The sequence below is a fragment of the Aricia agestis genome, chromosome 10 (genome assembly GCF_905147365.1).
Source record: "Aricia agestis chromosome 10, ilAriAges1.1, whole genome shotgun sequence".
Taxonomy (NCBI): domain Eukaryota; kingdom Metazoa; phylum Arthropoda; class Insecta; order Lepidoptera; family Lycaenidae; genus Aricia; species Aricia agestis.
Genome location: NC_056415.1, coordinates 7,736,206 through 7,757,593, shown reverse-complemented (window position 1 = coordinate 7,757,593; position 21,388 = coordinate 7,736,206). Strand labels below are relative to the sequence as shown.

Here is a 21,388-nt window from a genome sequence, read left to right as displayed (position 1 = left end):
TCTAATGTTGGAGCTAGATTTTTGTTTCTTTTTTAAGTATTTTTAAATAATCCAACTCAAACCCTCGACAGTTTTGTGATTTTTGCTGTAAAAGGTTTAGAATATCACCTGTTTATGGATTGTATTGACGTCTTAACGGTATGAAAAAAATACAATGTACTGTTTGGTACTACTAATATATATTCTGTGGTACTGTTGAGAAAGTCGTCTATACAATGTTGGAATTACTTTTTACAACTTTAATATGAATTAGTTGAGTAAAAAATATGTAACTCGGCAAAATTTTAGAGAAAATGGGCAAAGAATTGCTGTTAATTTCGGCAACTTACTCTAGTTGTAAAGTTTAGTAATAATGTTAAACGTACGTTGTCCTCTAATAATTGTAACGCTTGACTATCCCAATTATGTATTTAACTTAATTTGATTTAATTTAATTTGATTTCATTGACTTAATTTAATTTTAATTTAATTTAATTTGATTTGATTTAAATTATTTGCTATTATGTTAAAACTCATTTTTATCCTATGACTTTTTATTAGAATTATTAACTTTTATCATTGACCAATTGTTATTATCTTTATATAAACTGATTGTAAACTAATCGTATTAATAGGGTTAATTTTTTAAGCATGAATTTACTCTTAAGTTTTTAATTTTCTTTTATCTTAAATACGGAGAATCTTTGCTCAAGCTGTATATACCTGTAATAGACTATTGCGTTAGATCTTATCATAGCTGTAGTAGATTTTAATTATGAATGTTGCCGCAATGTGTTGTTGGTATATCTTTAATAAATAAATAAATAAATAAATAAACTTGGAGCTGTAATTCGTAAAAAAAACGACAGAAATAATCTATTGATAAAATTCTATCTAATTCGAGAAAAAAGAAATAAAAAAGCAAAGCAAATTGTGCCAAAAAAACACGATTCAAAACAACCTAAATCTCACATTAGCCTTGCGGCGAGTAATATAATGTGAGATTTAGGTTGTTTTGAATCGTGTTTTTTGGCACACTTTGTTTTTATTTTTTCTATTTTCTCGAATTGGATAGAATTTTATCTATATAGATTATTTCTGTCGTTTAATTCAATATTTCGTATATGGACTGTTAAGTATCCTGACACATTTTTTAGCTCCCAAAAAGTGCACATCATCGCTACTAGCAGTAGGAATAGAAAACGCTTTTAGCAGTAAGGCCTATGCCCTATTTGTACAGTTTTGTTGTAAGTTTGTATGAATAAAGATTTTAAGCTATTGCATAGCTTAATCGCGGGCTTTGATGCCGGCGACCAAATCATGAAATTCCATAACAAAAATAAACCAAAATACTCAGACCGAACAGCGTGCGGCGTTGCCGTGCATTGTAGTTTGGCAGACTTCGGCACGGTATTTGTGTGCGTGCGACTCGTATGGGAATTATTATTACCGCATAAGTTGATAAAAGTATGATATGCAATAGCTTTACCGCGGCAGTTCCGGGTGCCACGCGTATTTTTCTTTTTATCTCATTCTTAAACTATCTTTATCACTTAAAAAAACTAAAGGCAAGCCTTATTCCAGATTCGCTGTACGACGTGCCGACGGGCATGATAGTACTGCTCTCCGTGTTATACGGCACCATATCAGTGCTGGCGGTGGTGGGGAACTTCCTCGTGATGTGGGTGGTGGCCACCTCCCGGCGGATGCAGAGCGTCACCAACTGCTACATCGCTAATCTCGCGTTAGCAGATATCGTAATAGGACTGTTTGCTGTACCATTCCAAGTGAGTATACTTTTTGAATACTAATTAATATCGATCTACATAATATTAAGCCCGGCCGCACATTGTCCGAATTCTGATCAGAAACAGTTGAATTTCGCCGGACCGCCACCCCGCACACTATCCGAAATATCCTTCCGGCGAGTTCGAGCTCACTCGACTCAGTACAAAATGTAAGAGACAGCGCGGACGTTCAACTGTTTCGTATCAGAAATTTCGGACAATGTGCGGCCGGGCTAAGTAAAATGTATATAATAATAATATAAATACGAAAGTGTGTCGGTCTGTCTTCACAGCTGAACTTATTTTGATGAATTTTGATATGGACAATGGACATACTTGAAGACCAAACGGTTTCCGCGCATAAATAAGTACTAGCGGGCATCAACTAGTTATCTTCATTCATTCATTCATTTACTCATTCCTTTTTAATTCTTGTAATCAATCACAGATGATGATGCTTATAATATTATTAGATGTATCCAGCTTAAATACTTATAGCACTCAAGCTCGTTAGTAACCAATATACCATATTTGCAATACTCGTATATTGAGTTCGAAGAGATTTATTAAGTTTGTTTATCCTCTCAAGTAAAGGTACACTTTAGAGTTTACGTTGACTTCGTTCGCCTAATGGAAACACTTTGTATGAAAATAGAAGATAAAGTTTTGGTTACAACCACAGAGTCACAACATCATAATTTATTTACATCTTGTTGCTCCATGTGAAATTTGTTTGAGCCTAAAAATAAATGTAATCGAGATAAATATATATTTTTAACATCTCTAAAAAGGGATGTTTTTCGATTATATTATCCGTTTATGTATTATAGATTGTAGCTGTATGTACTTTGGACCTATTTATCCTTCCATTGCTCTAGTATCTAAAGCTTTAAAGTTTAAACTATTATAATCATGTAATTAGATTCATTTTATTTGGGAGAGTGGCAAGTTTCCTAATTATGAGTTATAAAATCTTCAAAGGTCAACTTGACGGAAAATATTCATTGTTTTTCGTAGTCTCTCACCAACATTGAAAGTTTGAAACTCTGTCTAGTCGTTGATGTCACCATTTGGAGTAACATTCAAAAACTTTAGTCACTAACATTTTTCAATAAGATTAATAGTTTAGCACAGAAAAGACATTGCGTATTTAGGTAAATCTGTAACAATGTAAGAATATTATCCTAGATCTGCGAATATAATAAAGCAGGCGCTAGGTGGAGTTGGGTACCTATGCGAAATGTGAGGACTACATTATGTGAATGGGGTTGAACTCAGAAAAGCATGCAGAATATTATTCTGTATGTCGCGAGGAGTAACGTTACAATTTTTCCCATTTTTTTTTTTGTAAAAAACATGTACTTATCAATATTGACAACCTTCAGAATCATAATCTGCATGCTTTTCTGAGTTCAGTCCCATTTCCTCATCCTCATATTTTGCATATTTAACTTTGCCTAACACCTGCTCTGAGTAATTGCGTAGCCGAAAACTTAGCGCATCAATCAAGAATGTTATTAAGACCTAACATTGTCCTGAGCCTTAATAACAATTCATCAACTCAGCCTCATACACGGCTTCATACACGATGTAAATGCTAATATTATGTTCCTCAATGTTACAAGCTTGTATAGGTAGATAAAGTCAGGCGGGAAATTAATTACGTTGTCGTTTGTAGTAACACATTCTATATAAATCGTATGTTCATTCTGTATTATTAGTAGATTAGTAACTTTCTAATAAATGTCAATAAAACCTAATATTATAATAGTTTCTTTTTAAAAGCTACATGGTTACAAAAATAATTATTAAGTAATTAACAGAGAGCACCAGTGGTCCAAAAATCGGCCAAGTGCGAGTCGGACTCGCGCATGAAGGGTTCCGTACGTACGAAAAAATAGGCGAAACATTGTGTTTTTTGCATGGCCCCCTTAATTATTTATATTATACATTTAAGGCCTTTGTCAAAATTTCAAGTGCCGTTCCCGTTTTTACCCTTTGGGTACGGAACCCTAAAAATGATCACGCACTTGCGATCTATCGTTTCGATAGTTATAAGTGATCAAACCCATTATCCAATTAGATACAAATAATTGGCTCTCTGTGATTATTAAATTAAATACTATTTATGCCACAAAAATATTTTACAAAACTCACACTAAGGCTTTTTTTTAATGGAATAAGGGGTCAAACGAGCAAACGGGTCACCTGATGGCAAGCACTCACAGCATCAGAAGAGCTGCAGGTGCGTTGCCGGCCTTTTATAAGGGGATAGGGTAATAGGGGAGGGTAGGGATGGGAAGGGAAGGGAATAGGGGAGGATAGGGAAGGGAATTGGGCCTCCGGTAAACTCACAAGCGCTGTTTCACGCCGGTTTTCTGTGAGAACGTGGTATTTCTCCGGTAGAGCCGGCCCATTCGTGCCGAAGCATGGCTCTCCCACGTATAATACGGCTACGGCTTGCTCCTTAATTAAATCTGTGGCGGCTTATTTGAGTGACTCTCTACAACATACATAATTACATAACATTACATATTGTTACAATAGAATATGTGCAATTGTGATACGAAAATGCCTAATTTGTAAATTATATTTTTTTTCTGTGAAATAACTTTATTTCAATTCGTGTTTTTAACTAAGACTTGGTCCTCATATATCTCTCTCTTTTAGTTTCAAGCGGCGCTCCTCCAGCGGTGGCTGTTGCCGTACTTCATGTGCGCGTTCTGCCCCTTCGTGCAGGCGCTCAGCGTCAACGTCTCCGTGTTCACACTCACCGCCATCGCCGTGGATAGACATCGAGCGATTATCACCCCTTTGAGGTAAGATTTATTGGTTATTTTCCAATGATACCATTCTACACTTGACTGAAATATTTTCTATTTGATTAAGCTACTCCTGTATAGAAGTATCAAAATCATGATTGATGAGAAGCAGTTTGGAGAGTCTAGTTTTAACCAAGCGGATGTACTACCTATAAAATTTATTCATACTCAGATGGACGTAAGTTATATTTGATTGAACTATTTCAAGTCAAGCCAACGTTTTCGACTAACATTGACTTGGCACAGGCCTTGGCATATAGATTATATAACTAAGTCCCCCATCTGCATCACGCGTGGGAGAGCCCTGCTTCGGCACGAATGGGCCGGCTCGACCGGAGAAATACCACGTTCTCACAGAAAACCGGCGTGAAACAGCGCTTGCACTGTGTTTCGCCAAGTGAGTGAGTTTACCGGAAGCCCAATCCCCTACCCTATTCCCTTCCCTACCCTCCCCTATTACCCTATTCCCTCTTAAAAGGCCGGCAACGCACCTGCAGCTCTTCTAATGCTGCGAGTGTCCATAGGCGACGGAAGTTGCTTTCCATCAGGTGACCCGTTTGCTCGTTTGCCACCTTAGTTAATAAAAAAAATCTGCCTATAAACCAATTTCTTTGATAGTTGGAACATACTTTCAAAGATAAGAAAGTGCCTCTTCTTACCTTTGCAAAGAAGATGTTTTGAGACAAAGTTCTGGACGTGGCAATCAAGACCTTATTCTTTAATGATTCGAATTTCTTCCAAAACATTTCCGGGAACATCAACCGCATGAATCATTAAGTGGCGTGAATATATTGATTGGGAAACAAAGGAGACCGAGCCCACCATTGTTTGTTTTGGCTCGTTTTCACGTAAGTTAATTTGTATTACATAACGGCATAATATAGTACACACCACAGACATAGATCAAGATAGATACCACATGTCTCTCCATTTGTATGAAAACGAGCGTGCCACTTTTTTATTACCTACTGTGACTTACCGATGATAAGAAACGTGTCCATTACCTATACCAATGTTTCTATTTGAATTTCTATAGCTCAATATGGCACAATCAGGCATTTAGTCATATTAAAAATTCCGATTGATGTCCGTTTCCGTTAGCAGGTTAAAGAACAGACTTTCGAAATACGAGCATTGCTCGTCGTTTGAGAACGCAATATGGCACGCGAAGTACATACACATGCGGTATCTATCTTGATCTGTCTGTGGTACTCACTAACTTTCGAATTAGGATTATTCGAGCTCTTTCAAGGGTATATATTATTTTCATGCTTATACTAATTTGTTTGTTTCAAAAGAACTTACAATTTACTGGCTAATGAAAATATATTCAGCTTATTGTTATAATTAGCCACTTAATAATTAGAAGTATTAATTTTTCGAAACTAATTAATGATAAATTAAAATTTATGTTACCAACAAATATGGCTTTTTTATGAAATATGCAAACGAGCAAAAGGGTCACCTGGTGGAAAGCAACTTCCGTCGCCCATGGACACTCGCAGCATCAGAAGAGCTGCAGGTGCGTTGATGGCCTTTTAAGAGGGAATAGGGTAATAGGGGAACCACATTAGTCAAAATCGGTGGCTTGGCTTAGGGAAGGGAATAGGGGAGGGTAGGGAAAAAATAGGAGAGGGCAGGGAAGGGAAAGGAGTAGGGGATTGGGCCTCCGGTAAACTCACTCACTCGGCGAAACACAGCGCAAGCGATGTTTCACGCCTGTTTTCTGTGAGCCCGTGGTATTTCTCCGGTCGAGCCGGCCCATTCGTGCCGAATCATGGCTCTCCCACGTCAATCTTATATTACACTAAATCTGGTAGCGACACCACTTGCTATCAAAGTCATACTAGTGTTACTACAGCTTAAGTTAGAGGTTTCTAATTTTCGGCGTCCAAACTTCAAGGAAATACTCATAAGCCATTTAACAACACACAAAGAAATATGATATCTCGCTCTGAAGATCCGTGGCGTACAAACACAGATCTGATATCCAATTAGTGAAAACACTAAACAAAAGTAATTTACTGTGCCAGTTATTTTTATCCTTAATTAAATTAAGGGTTTTATTTTGACTTTAATAATCATGGTATTATTAGTTTCGATTTATATGCGCTTGCGCGAGCTGCGGGCTCTACATTCGCGGATGCTATGCGCCGTGAACACGATGCGTACAGATACGAAGCCGCGAAGCGCAAACACTAAGCTGCGAAACCACTCGCGGTTCGCGGCCTTCACGGGCTTTCGCGCCGCGAGTGTTGAGCCCGCATAAGGTATGGCTGCTACACTGCGAGATTACAAGCAATTGTAAGCAAGTATTTATTTATATAGCGGTGCTATTTACATACATTCACTTGGGATCCTGCGGTGTAGCGGCCAAGCCGCTCATTCGCGCGGACGCATATAAATCCAGCCTTAACACTAACATAATAAACATTTATGGTCAAAGCAACAAGGAAAATATTTTTAAGGTTATATATCACTTATTAAAATAATAATAATAAGTAAATATACTTCCAAAATGACTTTACTGACTTTTATCAAATTTTATATGCATATTCAGTAGGTATGAGAATCGGTTACTAGCTACTTTTTATATTGATATGTGCATTTGTTGAATAAATCATACTGACGGCGACCATTGTTAATTATGCGACGGGATAGCGATGGACGTTGCCATGGTGCCATACTTATTTAGTCACTTCAATAAAATTATATGGGCGAAATACTATAAATGGCTAAACAACATTTGCCGGGACAGCTAGTAATATATAGTTTCAAGGCAAACAAAAATAACAAGCAAATACCGAAATGGCGTAAATTAGTAAATCGATTGAGGGCAAACAAAATTATTTAATTTAAATAATAAAAAGGTCATCATTGATCTCGTTTAATTAACGCAATTTGTAAAATGTTGCTTACACATTTTCGGCAAAACAAACAAATTCCGAACGTTAATTAAGATAAAAATAACAGAATGTTCACATATCGTTTTACGTTTAAGAGGATACACCAGGGGCTAGAGAAATGAATAAAAAGTACATGTAATATCTATAGCTGTGAGACAACTGCAGAAAATCCAGAAAATCAACGATTCGTTTCCCCCTGATTCCTTCTCCAAAATTTAAGTACTTTTTTCACTAAAGATTAAAGAAAGGCTTGAGCTATGTTTTGCTTTTTTTGTATAATCTAGCCAAATCTGTTTTCTGGACGTTTGAACACAGCGGAAAATCTGGCCATTTTTTTGGGTTTTTGAACGTTCATATCTTATTTAATAATTAAATTATGAAAAAAAAGAAAACATAGGGACATTGTATTGGTGGCCGTAGATATTCAGGAAAAAAATTATAACTTTACTAGCATTATCCAGGGAGGAAACAGAGGACAACGTTTGTATGGAAAAAAGGGCGGTGTGGACTCCTCTTAACCATAATATTTTATTATTTGCCACAACGGCGCGGCGCTTCACATAATAGGAATCCTCTTCCGAACAATAAAAAAAAATGATTGGGATGAATAATGATTGGGGCGAGTGTGTGTGAAATTTTCCACCGGGTACAATATATCCATGGAATGATATCAGTTTCTGACTGTAAAAGAACTTGATATCTATCATCATTACTATCGATCATTAATGTGTGTACCACTACGAATAATAAAGGTGTACTACGTTTTGCTTTTGTATGCTATATAATTATTATTTATATCACGGACAGTTACAGAAGTGTCAAGCTACACCTAAACTATACTAGTGATAATGTTTGATTAATCACAATGAATCACAATGAAGATTGTCATTTGCATTATAAACTAGAGTACCTACAATGTAGAGCTTTGCTTGGATAATGATATAAAAATAGCAATAAAAAAAACAAAATTAATCCCTAGGCTATAAATTACAGTAATAATTAACCCCAAAAATTTTATTTTTGGTTTATTTGTTCATTTGAAATTTTCCTAATAAAAATAAATTTGTTAGTCTTGCTAAATCTTGAGCCCACCTTTTTTTTTTATGAAATAAGGGGGCAAACGAGCAAACGGGTCACCTGATGGAAAGCAACTGCCGTCGCCCATGGACACTCGCAGCATCAGAAGAACTGCAAGTGCGTTGCCGGCCTTTTAAGAGGGAATAGGGTAATAGGGGAGGGTAGGGAAGGGAAGGGAAGGGACTAGTTGAGGGTAGGGAAGGGAATAGGGTAGGGGTTAGAGGATTGGGCCTCCGGTAAACTCACTCACTCGGCGAAACACAGCGCAAGCGCTGTTTCACACCGGTTTTCTGTGAGAACGTGGTATTTATCCGGTCGAGCCGGCCCATTCGTGCCGAAGCATGGCTCTCCCACGTATAAACTCTCCACTCCCGCCTGAAACGATTTGGACAATCTTAGTCTTGAAATACTCGTGGTAGCTCAGGGAATGTTCATATTAGGAGGAAAGTGATATGAAGTTTACAATAAAATTAAAATAAAGGCTCATTTAAATATTATATAGAGTGAAATAATTGAAAAGAAATTCGTATTTAAGCAATACATCAATTAATAAAAGTACCGAGAAAGAAGACTGGTCCACAGTCTTAAGTCCTTATAATCATGAAAATTGCGTGTACTTAATCGCCCAGACTTAATTAAAGAAAGAGGGTAGTAAGAAAACGGCTCAATACAAGCAAACCCTCTCATAATTTGCTTCAGGATTATTTGCCAGTGCCTTTTTCTTGTCTTATTATTGCTATTAGGATGGGACTCCCTTGTATAAGCATTAGATATAAGAAAGGCTGCAGACAAAATAAAAAAATAGAGTTCAAGGCGCCAGGTGAGAATTATACAGACTTAAGTTTTGCAAGGTTGTTTTGGAGCGTGGTCAGACGCTTCCAAATTTTACAATATCACTAGTGACAAGCCTCTTAAGAAACACAATAGAATATGCTACCGCAATTTTTCCAAACTAGAGACAGCACCAACATAGACAGTAACAAAAATATTTGTTCGACGTCTGGCAACGTTTCTGCTAATAGGGTATTCAGCAATGACGAGTGCAACATGTCAGGTCGGATTATTTAGTCTGCTCCGACCTTTATATATTTACATTACAAACATCGTCCTTCTCTCTTCACACTCACGCCCGTCTATCATATGCCAGGACGACGCGGATTCATCGCCAAATTGGTTTTTTCTCAATAACTCGATAAATATACAAGATTTTAAAAATCCGCTATGTCGGTTTCTCAATGATAAAATTTTATACAATTTGTTCAAATATTAACTTAGTTCAGTGCACAGTTATGGCAATAGATGAAAAATTCGTGAAAATTAGATGCATCTTTGTGATTTTTTTCTATCGAGAAAATTTTAAGATATCGTGTTGTTGCTCAAATCAAATTCTTGGAAATATAATGTAATGTCTAATTTTAGGAAATAAAACGATTCGGTGGCAATTTTCAAGTATAAAAATGAATTATTAAATCGTAAATTTTGGGATAGTCGCCCCCTTAAGTCAGTATTCCGCAAAAGGTATGGCCAGTTGATGGCATGCCACAAATTTTTCATTTTACCTACATATTCCTAGTTTATAAGAACCAAAAAAATACGATCAACGAAAAGAATAAGAATTGGGAACAGAGCACCTCCGTACATGACGTACATATCCTGATTAATTTGTGGTGCACCTCCAAAAATTTTCATTTTTCTAGCTGTACCTTGAACACAAAAAGTTGCGGAACACTGTCTTCAGTGACACTGCTGTCAATGCCCTCCACGTATTTTTGCCGATATAAAAAACTTACGCTGGCCTCATTATGATTGACAGCTGTTTTGTGTTCACGCCGACGAGGGGACAAAAGATCATTTTCGGTCTATTATATATTTTTGACATCTAAAATGAAGTCATATGCCTTGTAACACCCCTCGTGTTACGACCATAAAGTTAATCTACACTAGCGGAATAGAGCAACAATCTCGAGCTGTCAAACGAAACCGAAATTGGTTGATGAACCAATTTCGGTAATTTCGGTAATGTAAAAATATGTGTACGTATACACTTACACAAGCATGATTGAACATGATTTCTATGAGATTAAATTGTCAACGTGCGGCACGTGCCGACTGGACGTCAAAAAAAGAGTGCTGCTGTCATGTATCACACGTCTCTTTTTACCACGCAGTGTTACTGATAGTGACATGTCTCTTGCTCAGGCCTTTGTTTCTCTATACCGCTAGGTATATTAACTTTATTGTTACGACCAACGCTTACGTATAAGTAATATAATATTATATATTATCTTCAAACGCAGACAAAATAAAAGTTTAAGCCAAATTCCAGGTAAAATTAGTCGTAGATTTAAAAATAACTTAGAATCATTGTAAAAACGTTACTTATTTACTAACATAAAATATATTTCTCTACTAAATGTCTGGCGAATGTAAATAAATTGAGGCAGAACATTTGAGCTAAATATACATTATATCAACATCATTACATTTTTATTTCCTCCGAGCATCATTATAAAACATGTTCGGCTTGGTTTGCAAACATGTCGACTTTCATTTGATATCACTTTAGTATAAGGGCCTGTTTCACCACTTACTGATAAGGCTATCTACCAATTAACTTGACAGATCAAGTATGGAGAATCTATCAAAAAAGTTGTGAATAGCCTATTAGGCACTTTATCAGAAAGTGGTGAAACAGGCCCTTAAAGTAATAAATTTTAACACGACTATGGTAAAGCCTGAAGGAAGCTTTGTAGCAGGTTATAAAGGAAGCTAATTAAAATTTGCGTAAAGCGACCACGGACCTAAAAAAAATACGGACGGATCGCCATTAAGAAATGAGTGAAGCACCCTTAATAAGCCCAGGCGATCATATGTACACATCTTGCACAAACACTCGCACTGTAATAAGCTGATCGTACCGCCATTACGCAATTAGACTGCATCGCGGTGACACGTCTTTGTCATTCATAAATAAAAATAAATATGCCATCTTGTGTTGTAAAATGGTGCAAGAACAATACAACCTTACACAAAAAACATCAAGGAATAATATTTCATATGTAAGATAACATATTTTTAAAGTATTTTGATAAAATAATGTAAATATTAATTCAACTTCAACAGGTCAGTAATGTCCATAACAAAGTGGGGAAATTTTCCCCAAACCGGGGAAAATTTTAAATTATTTTTAAATAATCAAATAATTAATTTTATTGTCTTTTATTAGTGTCATGTAAGTATTTAGCATACTATTGACCAGTAATTAGGCAGGAATACAATAATAGGGGTGTAGACAGTAAACGAAATCTAATACAAATTATTGTTTTTTTGAGAGTTTGTATTATAGAATTACCGAAAATGGACATATTTTACTTAATAACTTTATAATATTTTTTATATTTAATAAGTGATTTTTTTAATTGAAATAAGAGTGTATTTATTTTTTATACATATTTTTAGGTGTAACAAAATACTTATGTAGGTACTATCAGAGAAGTTGATTCCTATGCAAATCGGGGACCTAAGTAGTTTGGTTGCGTTACGTCAAACCCAGCCGACAGATCACAATTAACATTGAATTGACATAAGTATTCGACCAAATAACGTTGGTCTGTCAATTGCATAGGAATCAACTTCCTTGATGGTACATCTGTAAAATAAATATATTTCCTAAAAATAGTCTACATCCCTATTAATTTCTTAATTTACAAAAGTGGATATAATTGTTGTTTGATGACCTCTGTGGCTCAGTGGGTGGGCTGTCGGTAGCTCAAGCTGGGGGTCGCGGGTTCGAATCCTGCCGACGGAACAAAAAGTTTTCAAAAGGTCATGGGTGTGTATTAAATATGTGTATCATATAATAAAAATCTTAAATATATGTATAGTATGACAGTATTAAATAGGTATATTTCCGTTGTCTGGTACCCGTAACACAAGTCCTTCAGGTACTTAGCACGGGGTCAGACTGACGTGGTGTGAAGCGTCCATAGATAAAATTGTCTTAGATTTCCTTCAGTAGTAGGGGAGGGAAGGTGCTATTGGTGTAGTCACCCGAGCGTTATTGAGACCTAGTAGGAATGAAAATATTGAATAGACCTCTAGACCAGGAATAAATTTAACACCATGTTAGGTGATTTGATTTGACGTTAGCGAATGGTAGAACTCTCGATAGCTCTAACAGGCCGTTAACTGATTTAACAAGCCATTATTTATTTAACATTACTTGATTGTTTGATGAAACGGGTTACGGGACTTAAGTATCTTATATCTTTTCGTATACAGGTTTCTTATATAGGTTTCGGGGGCGATAAATCTGTCTAGCTAGGAATTATTTTTAGACAATGTCATTTTATTCGTGTTTTATCGAATACCGAGCAAAGCTCGGTCAAATAGCTAGTAATAATTTTATTATTGTACATGTTTGTACATAATCATTATTACTAATAATGTTATGTAAATAATATACTTCTCTGTACGTAATATGTGTTTTTTTTTTCTATCTATAGTGTCATAAAAATAATATTTCATTATGACATCTTTAACAACCGCTTACATTTCTGAAGCGAAAAAAACATAAAAATATGTTTAAGTATAAAAAATACATTTTACTTGTCTGAGTTTACAAAATTTAAAAAGTAGGGAAATTTATGATTTATATGGCAACCCTCATATCACGCACACGTCCTACACGGGCGGCCATAACTAGGCTTCACTCGTGATTAGAGAAGGTTACGTCCGTACTTTTTTTACGTCCGTGAAAGCGACATAGTAATTTACATATTATGTAATCTAGAAACGTGCTTTTTCAGGAAAAATAATATTAAATTACATGATATTATAGTTTTTTAAAATAACAATGCATCGTAGACTACGGCATAGCTTTGCTACGGAAAAACTATAGTCAGGGAGCCCTAGAACAAGCTATTTTTTGTGAGTAGAGCCTACATTTTGATAATACGAACAACATTTTTATTTTCGAAAAATCTCGAAAGTCGTACCTAATAGGGATAGAAAGGATTTCATACTTTGACTTGATGGTCCTAAAATGTGGAGTTTTATTTGTAGGACAAGGTTACTCTTAAATTAAATAACTATTAACCTACAATATACAAAAAAACAGCTGGTTAGGATTCCGTTTTAGGGTTCTGTAATCAACAAAACTACACGAATGCATAACAGCGTCCATATATATTTAATTTCTTTAAGACTTCTGATTGAATTTTCATGCGGTTTTTAATACATAGAGTGATGCAAGAGGAAGATTTTTCATTATTTTTGAGATCATCTTAATGTTCATGCTAGTTAGTTAATAGCGCTAATGAGTGACAACTTTATCAGGATTTATTTACTTCACCAAAATATTGTTCCCGATATCAAACAAACACCAAGGCCATTGGGCATTGAATAATTATTTTTTTATTGCGGTAGAAAAGCGAAGAAAAACTTAACCCTTATCCACTCACTTGCCATTTGCAGACAGTTTCTGAAGTGCCAGTGAAGTTTAGGAAGGAAACCGAAAAAGCCTATAGTAATTTACAAGAAATAACAACAGTTATATACAATTTACATACTTCAGTGCATGAAAATTTTATTAACATTACTTCTATACATATTATAAAACAAAGTCACTTTTTTTCCCCCATGTTCCCTTTAATCTTTAAAACCACGCAACCGATTTTGATGATTCTTTCAGTGTTAGATAGCCCATTTATCGAGGAAGGCTATAAGCTATATTTTATCACGCTAAAACTAATAAGAGCGTAGAAATAGAGGAAAATGTGAAAAAACGGGAAAAATTACTTGAAAGGGCTAACTTGAACGCGCTAATCTCAGGAACTACTGGTCCGATTTGAAAAATTACTGCTTTGTAGGTCCTAGAGTCTCTGAGCAAAACCGCGGACAGACAGACAGACAGACGGACAGACGGACGGACAGACCGAAACTATTAGGGTTCCTTGTTGACTACGGAACCCCAAAAACTAAGCAATAATACTTTAGGGTTTGTATGTGTTCCTTGTAAAGAGTTCACTGTGAAAGTAGCAGCGCTGAAAAACCAATTTTTTTTTTGTGATTTATATGGGCAAGCGCCCCAGTGCGGCGTCACGAGTGTTTTCCATACAAAGGTGAATTTTTTGTTCTTTCAGCGCTGCTACTTAAAAGTAGCAGCGCTGTACTGCACTGTAAACAGTGAACTCTATACACGGGACTCATACAAACGCTAAAGTATTATCACTTAGTTTTGTTACATCCTGTTTGGCTTCGGCTTTCCACCACGTGGGAACAGGCCAATTGCAATACAACAAAATTGTATCTCAATTGGCTAGAAACTAACTGAGTAAAATATTTTTTTTTATGTTAAGTTTTTTTTTTTCAAAAACTTTAACAGCACAAAAAACTCAGCTATGTATAGTTTTCCGCTAAGGCATTAAAGACATTCCAAAAATCCTGGCGACAAATCCTTGTAAGTTCCCTCCGCTTCATAAATAACCGGAGACTTTCATTTACATTAAAATGGAGTTCGGGTAGCGACGAACAATGCACACCTGGGGCCCTAAATTTTTATTAGCCACTCTCAAAATGGCTACCTTGGACACGTACTAGCTGTTTGTTGTTCGAGTGATCTAGTAAACTCATTGGCCGGAAAAACTAAACTTATTAATTCCTATTGCCTACAAAAATAGTTCTTTTTTTATGAAATAAGGGGGCAAACGAACAAACGGGTCACCTGATGGAAAGCAACTTCCGTCGCCCATGGACACTCGCAGCATCAGAAGAGCTGCAAGTACGTTGCCGGCCTTTTAAGAGGGAATAGGGTAATAGGGGAGGGTAGGGAAGGGAAGGGAAGGGAAGGGAATAGATGACGGTAGGGAAGGGAATAGGGTAGGGGTTAGGGGATTGGGCCTCCGGTAAACTCACTCACTCGGCGAGACACAGCGCAAGCGCTGTTTTACGCCGGTTTTCTGTGAGAACGTGGTATTTATCCGGTCGAGCCGGCCCATTCGTGCCGAAGCATGGCTCTACCACGTATGAATCCTGTTTATATTGAAAATAGAAGCCTATAATCACAGTTGCAGCATTTTCATATTGTTTTCTGTCACAAATTAAAACAACCAAAGTGAAAACACAGAGTTGTGATTTTAACCAAAAAACCATTAATTACTTAGAACTTTGTTATTTCTTCGTGTTTTCGTGTTTAAATATTTTATCGTCCTATCAACCACAGCTGATGGATATTGTATATTTAAATACTTTTACTTTGACTTAAAGCCATCCCCTGAGCAAACAGCTTTGACCATACTCCTATTTTTTTACTTATCAACTTACTCATTAACTACATATAGAATTTATTTTGGTTCAAAAGTGACCAAAATAAATTCTATATGTAGTTAATGAAATCGTCGATCTATTGGCGTATGTTTCAAATAAACGTAATTTGTAAATACTAGGGAGATACTGACTGTATGCTTGAATTTAAATAAATTGGTATTACTTTGGAAGCTGATATTATAATGAGTTTAATAAACAATTAAATAGGAAATTAATAACGGAGAAAGGAATGTTCATATGCTGAAGATTATTGCTGTATTTTTTTTAATTATAATTTTGTAGCTTTCAAATTATGAGTTAATAAGACTCTAAAAACGGTAAATTAGGGCATCTCCGTAGGGGGAGCGCCTTAAAGATCAAGTTTTAATTTTTAATAAACATGCCGTAATAAAAATCACCTACCTGAATGTTAACTAAATAAAACGTGACCTAAATTTTAGTTTAAAAAAGCGATTTTTAGCTAAATGAAACTTGTATTACTATACAAGTTTCATTTAGCTTCATAATATGATGATTGCCGATACCTAAGCTTTTCGTAACTAAACTTAAATGAAAAGTATTAGAACTCCTCGCTTAAGTTTAGTCACGAAAAGAGGCCGTTTTTATGTCACATCAAATCTATAAATAGCTACGTAACAATTTTTTCAACAAGGTGCGATAATCGCGTAAACGTAAGCCCAACCGTTTCCAAGGAAATGTTCTTTAACGTTTACGCTCGTTTACGGTATCTATTTAGCGTCATACTAAGCTTAATATATTGGAATAAGCTTTCGCGGAGTTTACCTAATGCCATCCAAAAAGATTAGTTTTTCGTAGCAGGGCTACGCCGTAGAGCCTACGTCGTAGAGCATCTACGTACATAAAATGTTATGACGTATATATTAAACATTATTACATACATAACATTTTACTTCATAGTTCATACAATTCTATCCTTGACTAGATGAAAGATTTTTTATTCCTTTTTACGTGGGAGAGCCATGCTTCGGCACGAATGGGTCGGCTCGACCGGAGAAATACCTCGGTCTCACAGAAAACCGGCGTGAAATAGCGCTTGCGCTGTGTTTCGCCGAGTGAGTGAATTTACCGGAGGCCAATCCCCTTCCCTATCCTCCCCTCCTTCCCTCCTCATCCTTACCCTCCCGTATTACCCTATTCCCGCTTAAAAGGCCGGCAACGCACCTGCAGCTCTTCTGATGCTGCGAGTGTCCATGGGCGATGGAAGTTGCTTTCCATCAGGTGACCCGTTTGCTCGTTTGCCCCCTTCTTTCATAAGAAAAAGAAAAAAAGAAACGGTGAACTTTGTATCACTTCCCTCCTCATGTAAACTTCCCTGGACTTCTGCGAATATTTAGACATAATATCAGCCAAATCGGTTCAGCCGTTCTCGGGCATAACTTTAATTGTATAGATATTAGATAGATTGAAACAAATATAATTTTATTTTTGAGGATTAGGATTAATTTTCCTATTATATCCGTATTAAAGGAATATCATCGAATGCCTGATTATGACACATCCTTGGCTCTGCTTGAGAGTCATACAAATTAACTCTCTCAAATCGGAAATTGTTTTACTTGCTTTCTAATAGAATCAGGAAGTGTTATTATTGATTTAAACTAGTATGTTGTATACGCTTACATTATATATTGTGTGTAATTATATTTAGTTGTTTATTACTTTGTTCCAGGTAAGTGATTGTGAAAATATGTATATTTTGAATTGGAATCTCAAAAATATCATGGCGCGTCAAATATGCATAATTTCAGTTCAAAGACATTTACATCGAAAAAGAGTTCTTAATTCTTATATCTATAGCGTTTTCGGCATCTAGAACTGCCCCGGGGCAGGGTGGTCCGAATGGATACGAAAATAGCCGAAGTTTAAGTTGCTACATTATAATAACACTCCCCACACCGATTTCGGTGATGGTGGCCAGTTTCATTGTAACCAGGCCAGTACGCAGGAGTAATTTTATAGTGCTCAAGTGTGTGCGCAGTACACAAGAGCACTCTCTATTCCTTCACTCTCATAACCCAGTGGGATGGAAGACCAACACGACTGGCGAGAGAACAGGCGCAGGACTGACTTTTTACATACCCATCCGACGCATGGATCATCTTACTTGTCAGACAATCAGGTGATCACCCTGCATTGTCTTAACTAAACTTAAGGAAATAACATGTTTCCAACGCGGTAATCGAACCCACGACCTCCGAGTCAAGAGCCACGCTCTTAACCACTAGACTACGGAGGGGTTGCTAAATTGCTACATATAAACTACATAAATACTATAGTACATCATACATGCTAAGCCTAAGTTCTTCGTGGATCACCGGTTTTGTTCGGCTATTTTCGTATCCATTCGGCCTGCCCTGCCTACACTGCCCCGGGGCAGCTCTAGATGCCGAAAACGTGGGATAGCCATGCTTCAGCTCGAATGGGCCGGCTCGACCGGAGAAATACCACGGGCTCACACAAAACCGGCGTGAAACAGCGCTTGCGCTATGTTTCGCCGAGTGAGCAAGTTTACCGAAGGCGCCATCCCCTACCCTTTTCCCTCCCCTATTACCCTATTCCCTCTTAAAAGCCCGGCAACGCACCTGCAGCTCTTCTGATGCTGCGAGTGTCCATGGGCGACGGTAGTTGCTTTCCATCAGGTGACCCGTTTGCTCGTTTGCCCCCTAAATTTCATAAAATAAAAACGTTATAATACTTCCTCAGGCTTAGTTACTATGGTATTTATACCATTCAGGCACTGTGTTTGTTTCAGTGCGCACACATCTAAGCGGATAGCGAAGGTGGTGATCGTGGTGATTTGGGTGCTAGCGCTGTCACGAAATACCACGGGCTCACACAAAACCGGCGTGAAACAGCGCTTGCGCTATGTTTCGCCGAGTGAGCAAGTTTACCGAAGGCGCCATCCCCTACCCTTTTCCCTCCCCTTTTACCCTATTCCCTCTTAAAAGCCCGGCAACGCACCTGCAGCTCTTCTGATGCTGCGAGTGTCCATGGGCGACGGTAGTTGCTTTCCATCAGGTGACCCGTTTGCTCGTTTGCCCCCTAAATTTCATAAAATAAAAACGTTATAATACTTCCTCAGGCTTAGTTACTATGGTATTTATACCATTCAGGCACTGTGTTTGTTTCAGTGCGCACACATCTAAGCGGATAGCGAAGGTGGTGATCGTGGTGATTTGGGTGCTGGCGCTATCACTGGCGGCGCCCATGGCCATGTCCTGGGAGGTCATCATGGTGCCCGCTGAACAGGATCCAGGTATACCAAACCAGACGTTCCCACGTCACCTCGGATTTCGAAGGAACCGTACATTTTCCTGCGAAACTACTAATAATATATCCTTTCTCGAGGTTTCTTCTATATCTGTAACAAATCCAATGTTATTATTTATAAGTGTGTCTATCTGTCTGTTACCTTTTTACGCTCAAACCGCTTAACTGATTTTTCAAAAATTTGGTACTTCGAGTCCCGGAAAAGGACATATAGGATACTTTTTATCCCAGAAAAATGTACGGTTCCCGCTCGTTAAACAACGTTGCGGTCGTCATCTAATTACATATGAATCAGACCAGTTATTCATAAGGATACAACATTCAAACAAACTTTTCTAATTTATACAATATTTTTTTTGTCTTTTGTTACAGATTCAAAACTATACTACGAGAAGCCATTCTGCGCTCCCTCTGAATTTGGATCGAATTCCCTTGCAATCTACAGACTGCTCTTGTATATATTTCAAGTAAATATATTTTAGCTTTAGCTTATTACGTAGATTGTAGATTAATATTTAATACGAATAGGATAAGTTAAAATGTTATGCAATGTTTTTTTTTTTTTAATTATAAAATTGTGGCCGTCTATGGACTGTTCGTCCATATCCTTTTTTTGTTATTTTATTATTTAGATTTTTCGCACCAAGGATAATTGAAATAATAATGTGTTATGCAATGTTTAATGTTTATCTTCTTTATCTAATTGTATAAAACCCTCGAGTCACAGTGTTTACAGTGCGCGAACTCCTCCAAACGGCTCAACCGATTTTAATAAAATTTTGTATGTACTATCAGAGAAGATGATTCCCATGCAAATCGGGGACCTAAGTAGTTTGGTTGCGTTACGTCACCCAGCTGACAGATCACAATTAACATTGAATTGACATATTCGACCAAATAACGTTGGTCTGTCATTTGCATAACAATCAACTTCCTCGATGGTACATTCGTTGGGCCTGCGAATAGGTTTTTATTAAATTTTATATTGAGTTTGGCGGGTCAGCTAGTTATTTTATAAATAACTTACGCGAAATATAAAGCATAATACACTAAACTGTACATAATATATTGCGATCAGTTCTTGTTAGTCGATTTTATTAAAATATTTTGTTTGCCCCGAGCCTGCGGCGATTGTCTTTTGATGAGGCCATTGTCCCTTGTGAAATAATATTGGGGGCATGACAACACAAGAAAATATTTAATAAAAGAAAAGGAAAGTTTTTTCGTAAAGTCAACAACTTGACATAATATTATTGTTATGGTAGGTTGTTGCTGCTAATTATTGATACCGTGACCCATTAACACAATATTCACAGTGATATTTAGTAAGCAAATGTAGGAAAACCAAATCTACATTGAGTCTATTTGAGGTCAAAAAACATTAGAGATCTAAGAAATCCATTCAATGAAGACGTAAACAAATACACCCGGGGTCTACAAATATGGACTTTGACGAAACTTGGTCAAACGTTTTATTGAAAACCCTTTTCATTATTTACTTTGAAAGCATTTAACGTTGTGGCTTTCAAAATAAGAATTCAAAATCTCCGTTCAATCCGATGTGATTGTTCAAAGGCTTTTTTTTTCTGAATTCATTACTCTTTTAATTAAGTTTATCACAAAGCGTTGTTTAATTTAAACGCAGTATATTACGGCAAATAACCTTTTGTTGCCGTTTAAATTAATATAAAATTCATACATGTTCTTTTTAACCTAAGTTTTTAAATTAAACCTAAAGAAATAATATATGCACTAGTACTGTAGGAGTAGAATAAGCTAACATAGCTCTTAGTGAATGTTACCATGTTTTATTTTTTATCAATCTTAAACAATAACTTCTCTTTTTTTGTTTCAGTATGTAATTCCACTGTTTGTGATAACGTTCGCGTACGCGCACATGGCCAAGAAGCTATGGGGAGCGCGTGCGCCGGGCAACGCGCAGGAGATACGCGATGCCAACCAGATGAAGAATAAGAAGAGGGTAAGTTGAGTTATTGTAAAGTAGGCAAAGAAGTGTAAAGATATAAATAGCAGCACATGGCAAGTTAGTGCATGTTTTTAATTTGTAATTTTTTCAGCAGTTTGTTGTACAAGACAAAAGTACAGAAATTAGAGGTGGTAGCATAAATTAAGTAAATTGTGGAGTACAGTTTCGAATTAGCGTCATCACCAGTTCAAAGCACCTTCGTTACGCACGTTG

At 36.7% G+C, this 21,388-nt stretch overlaps 1 protein-coding gene across 1 annotated transcript in view; it reads left to right on the top strand.

The window, feature by feature from the left end:
* LOC121731267 (probable G-protein coupled receptor 83) overlaps positions 1–21,388 on the top strand; it is a 67,897-nt gene that overhangs the window by 34,177 nt on the left and 12,332 nt on the right. The window contains exons 3-7 of the mRNA XM_042120630.1: positions 1,564–1,766; positions 4,437–4,585; positions 19,050–19,174; positions 19,561–19,655; positions 21,044–21,169. Coding sequence (XP_041976564.1) covers positions 1,564–1,766; positions 4,437–4,585; positions 19,050–19,174; positions 19,561–19,655; positions 21,044–21,169 — 698 coding nt within the window. The remainder of the gene's footprint in view (positions 1–1,563; positions 1,767–4,436; positions 4,586–19,049; positions 19,175–19,560; positions 19,656–21,043; positions 21,170–21,388) is intronic.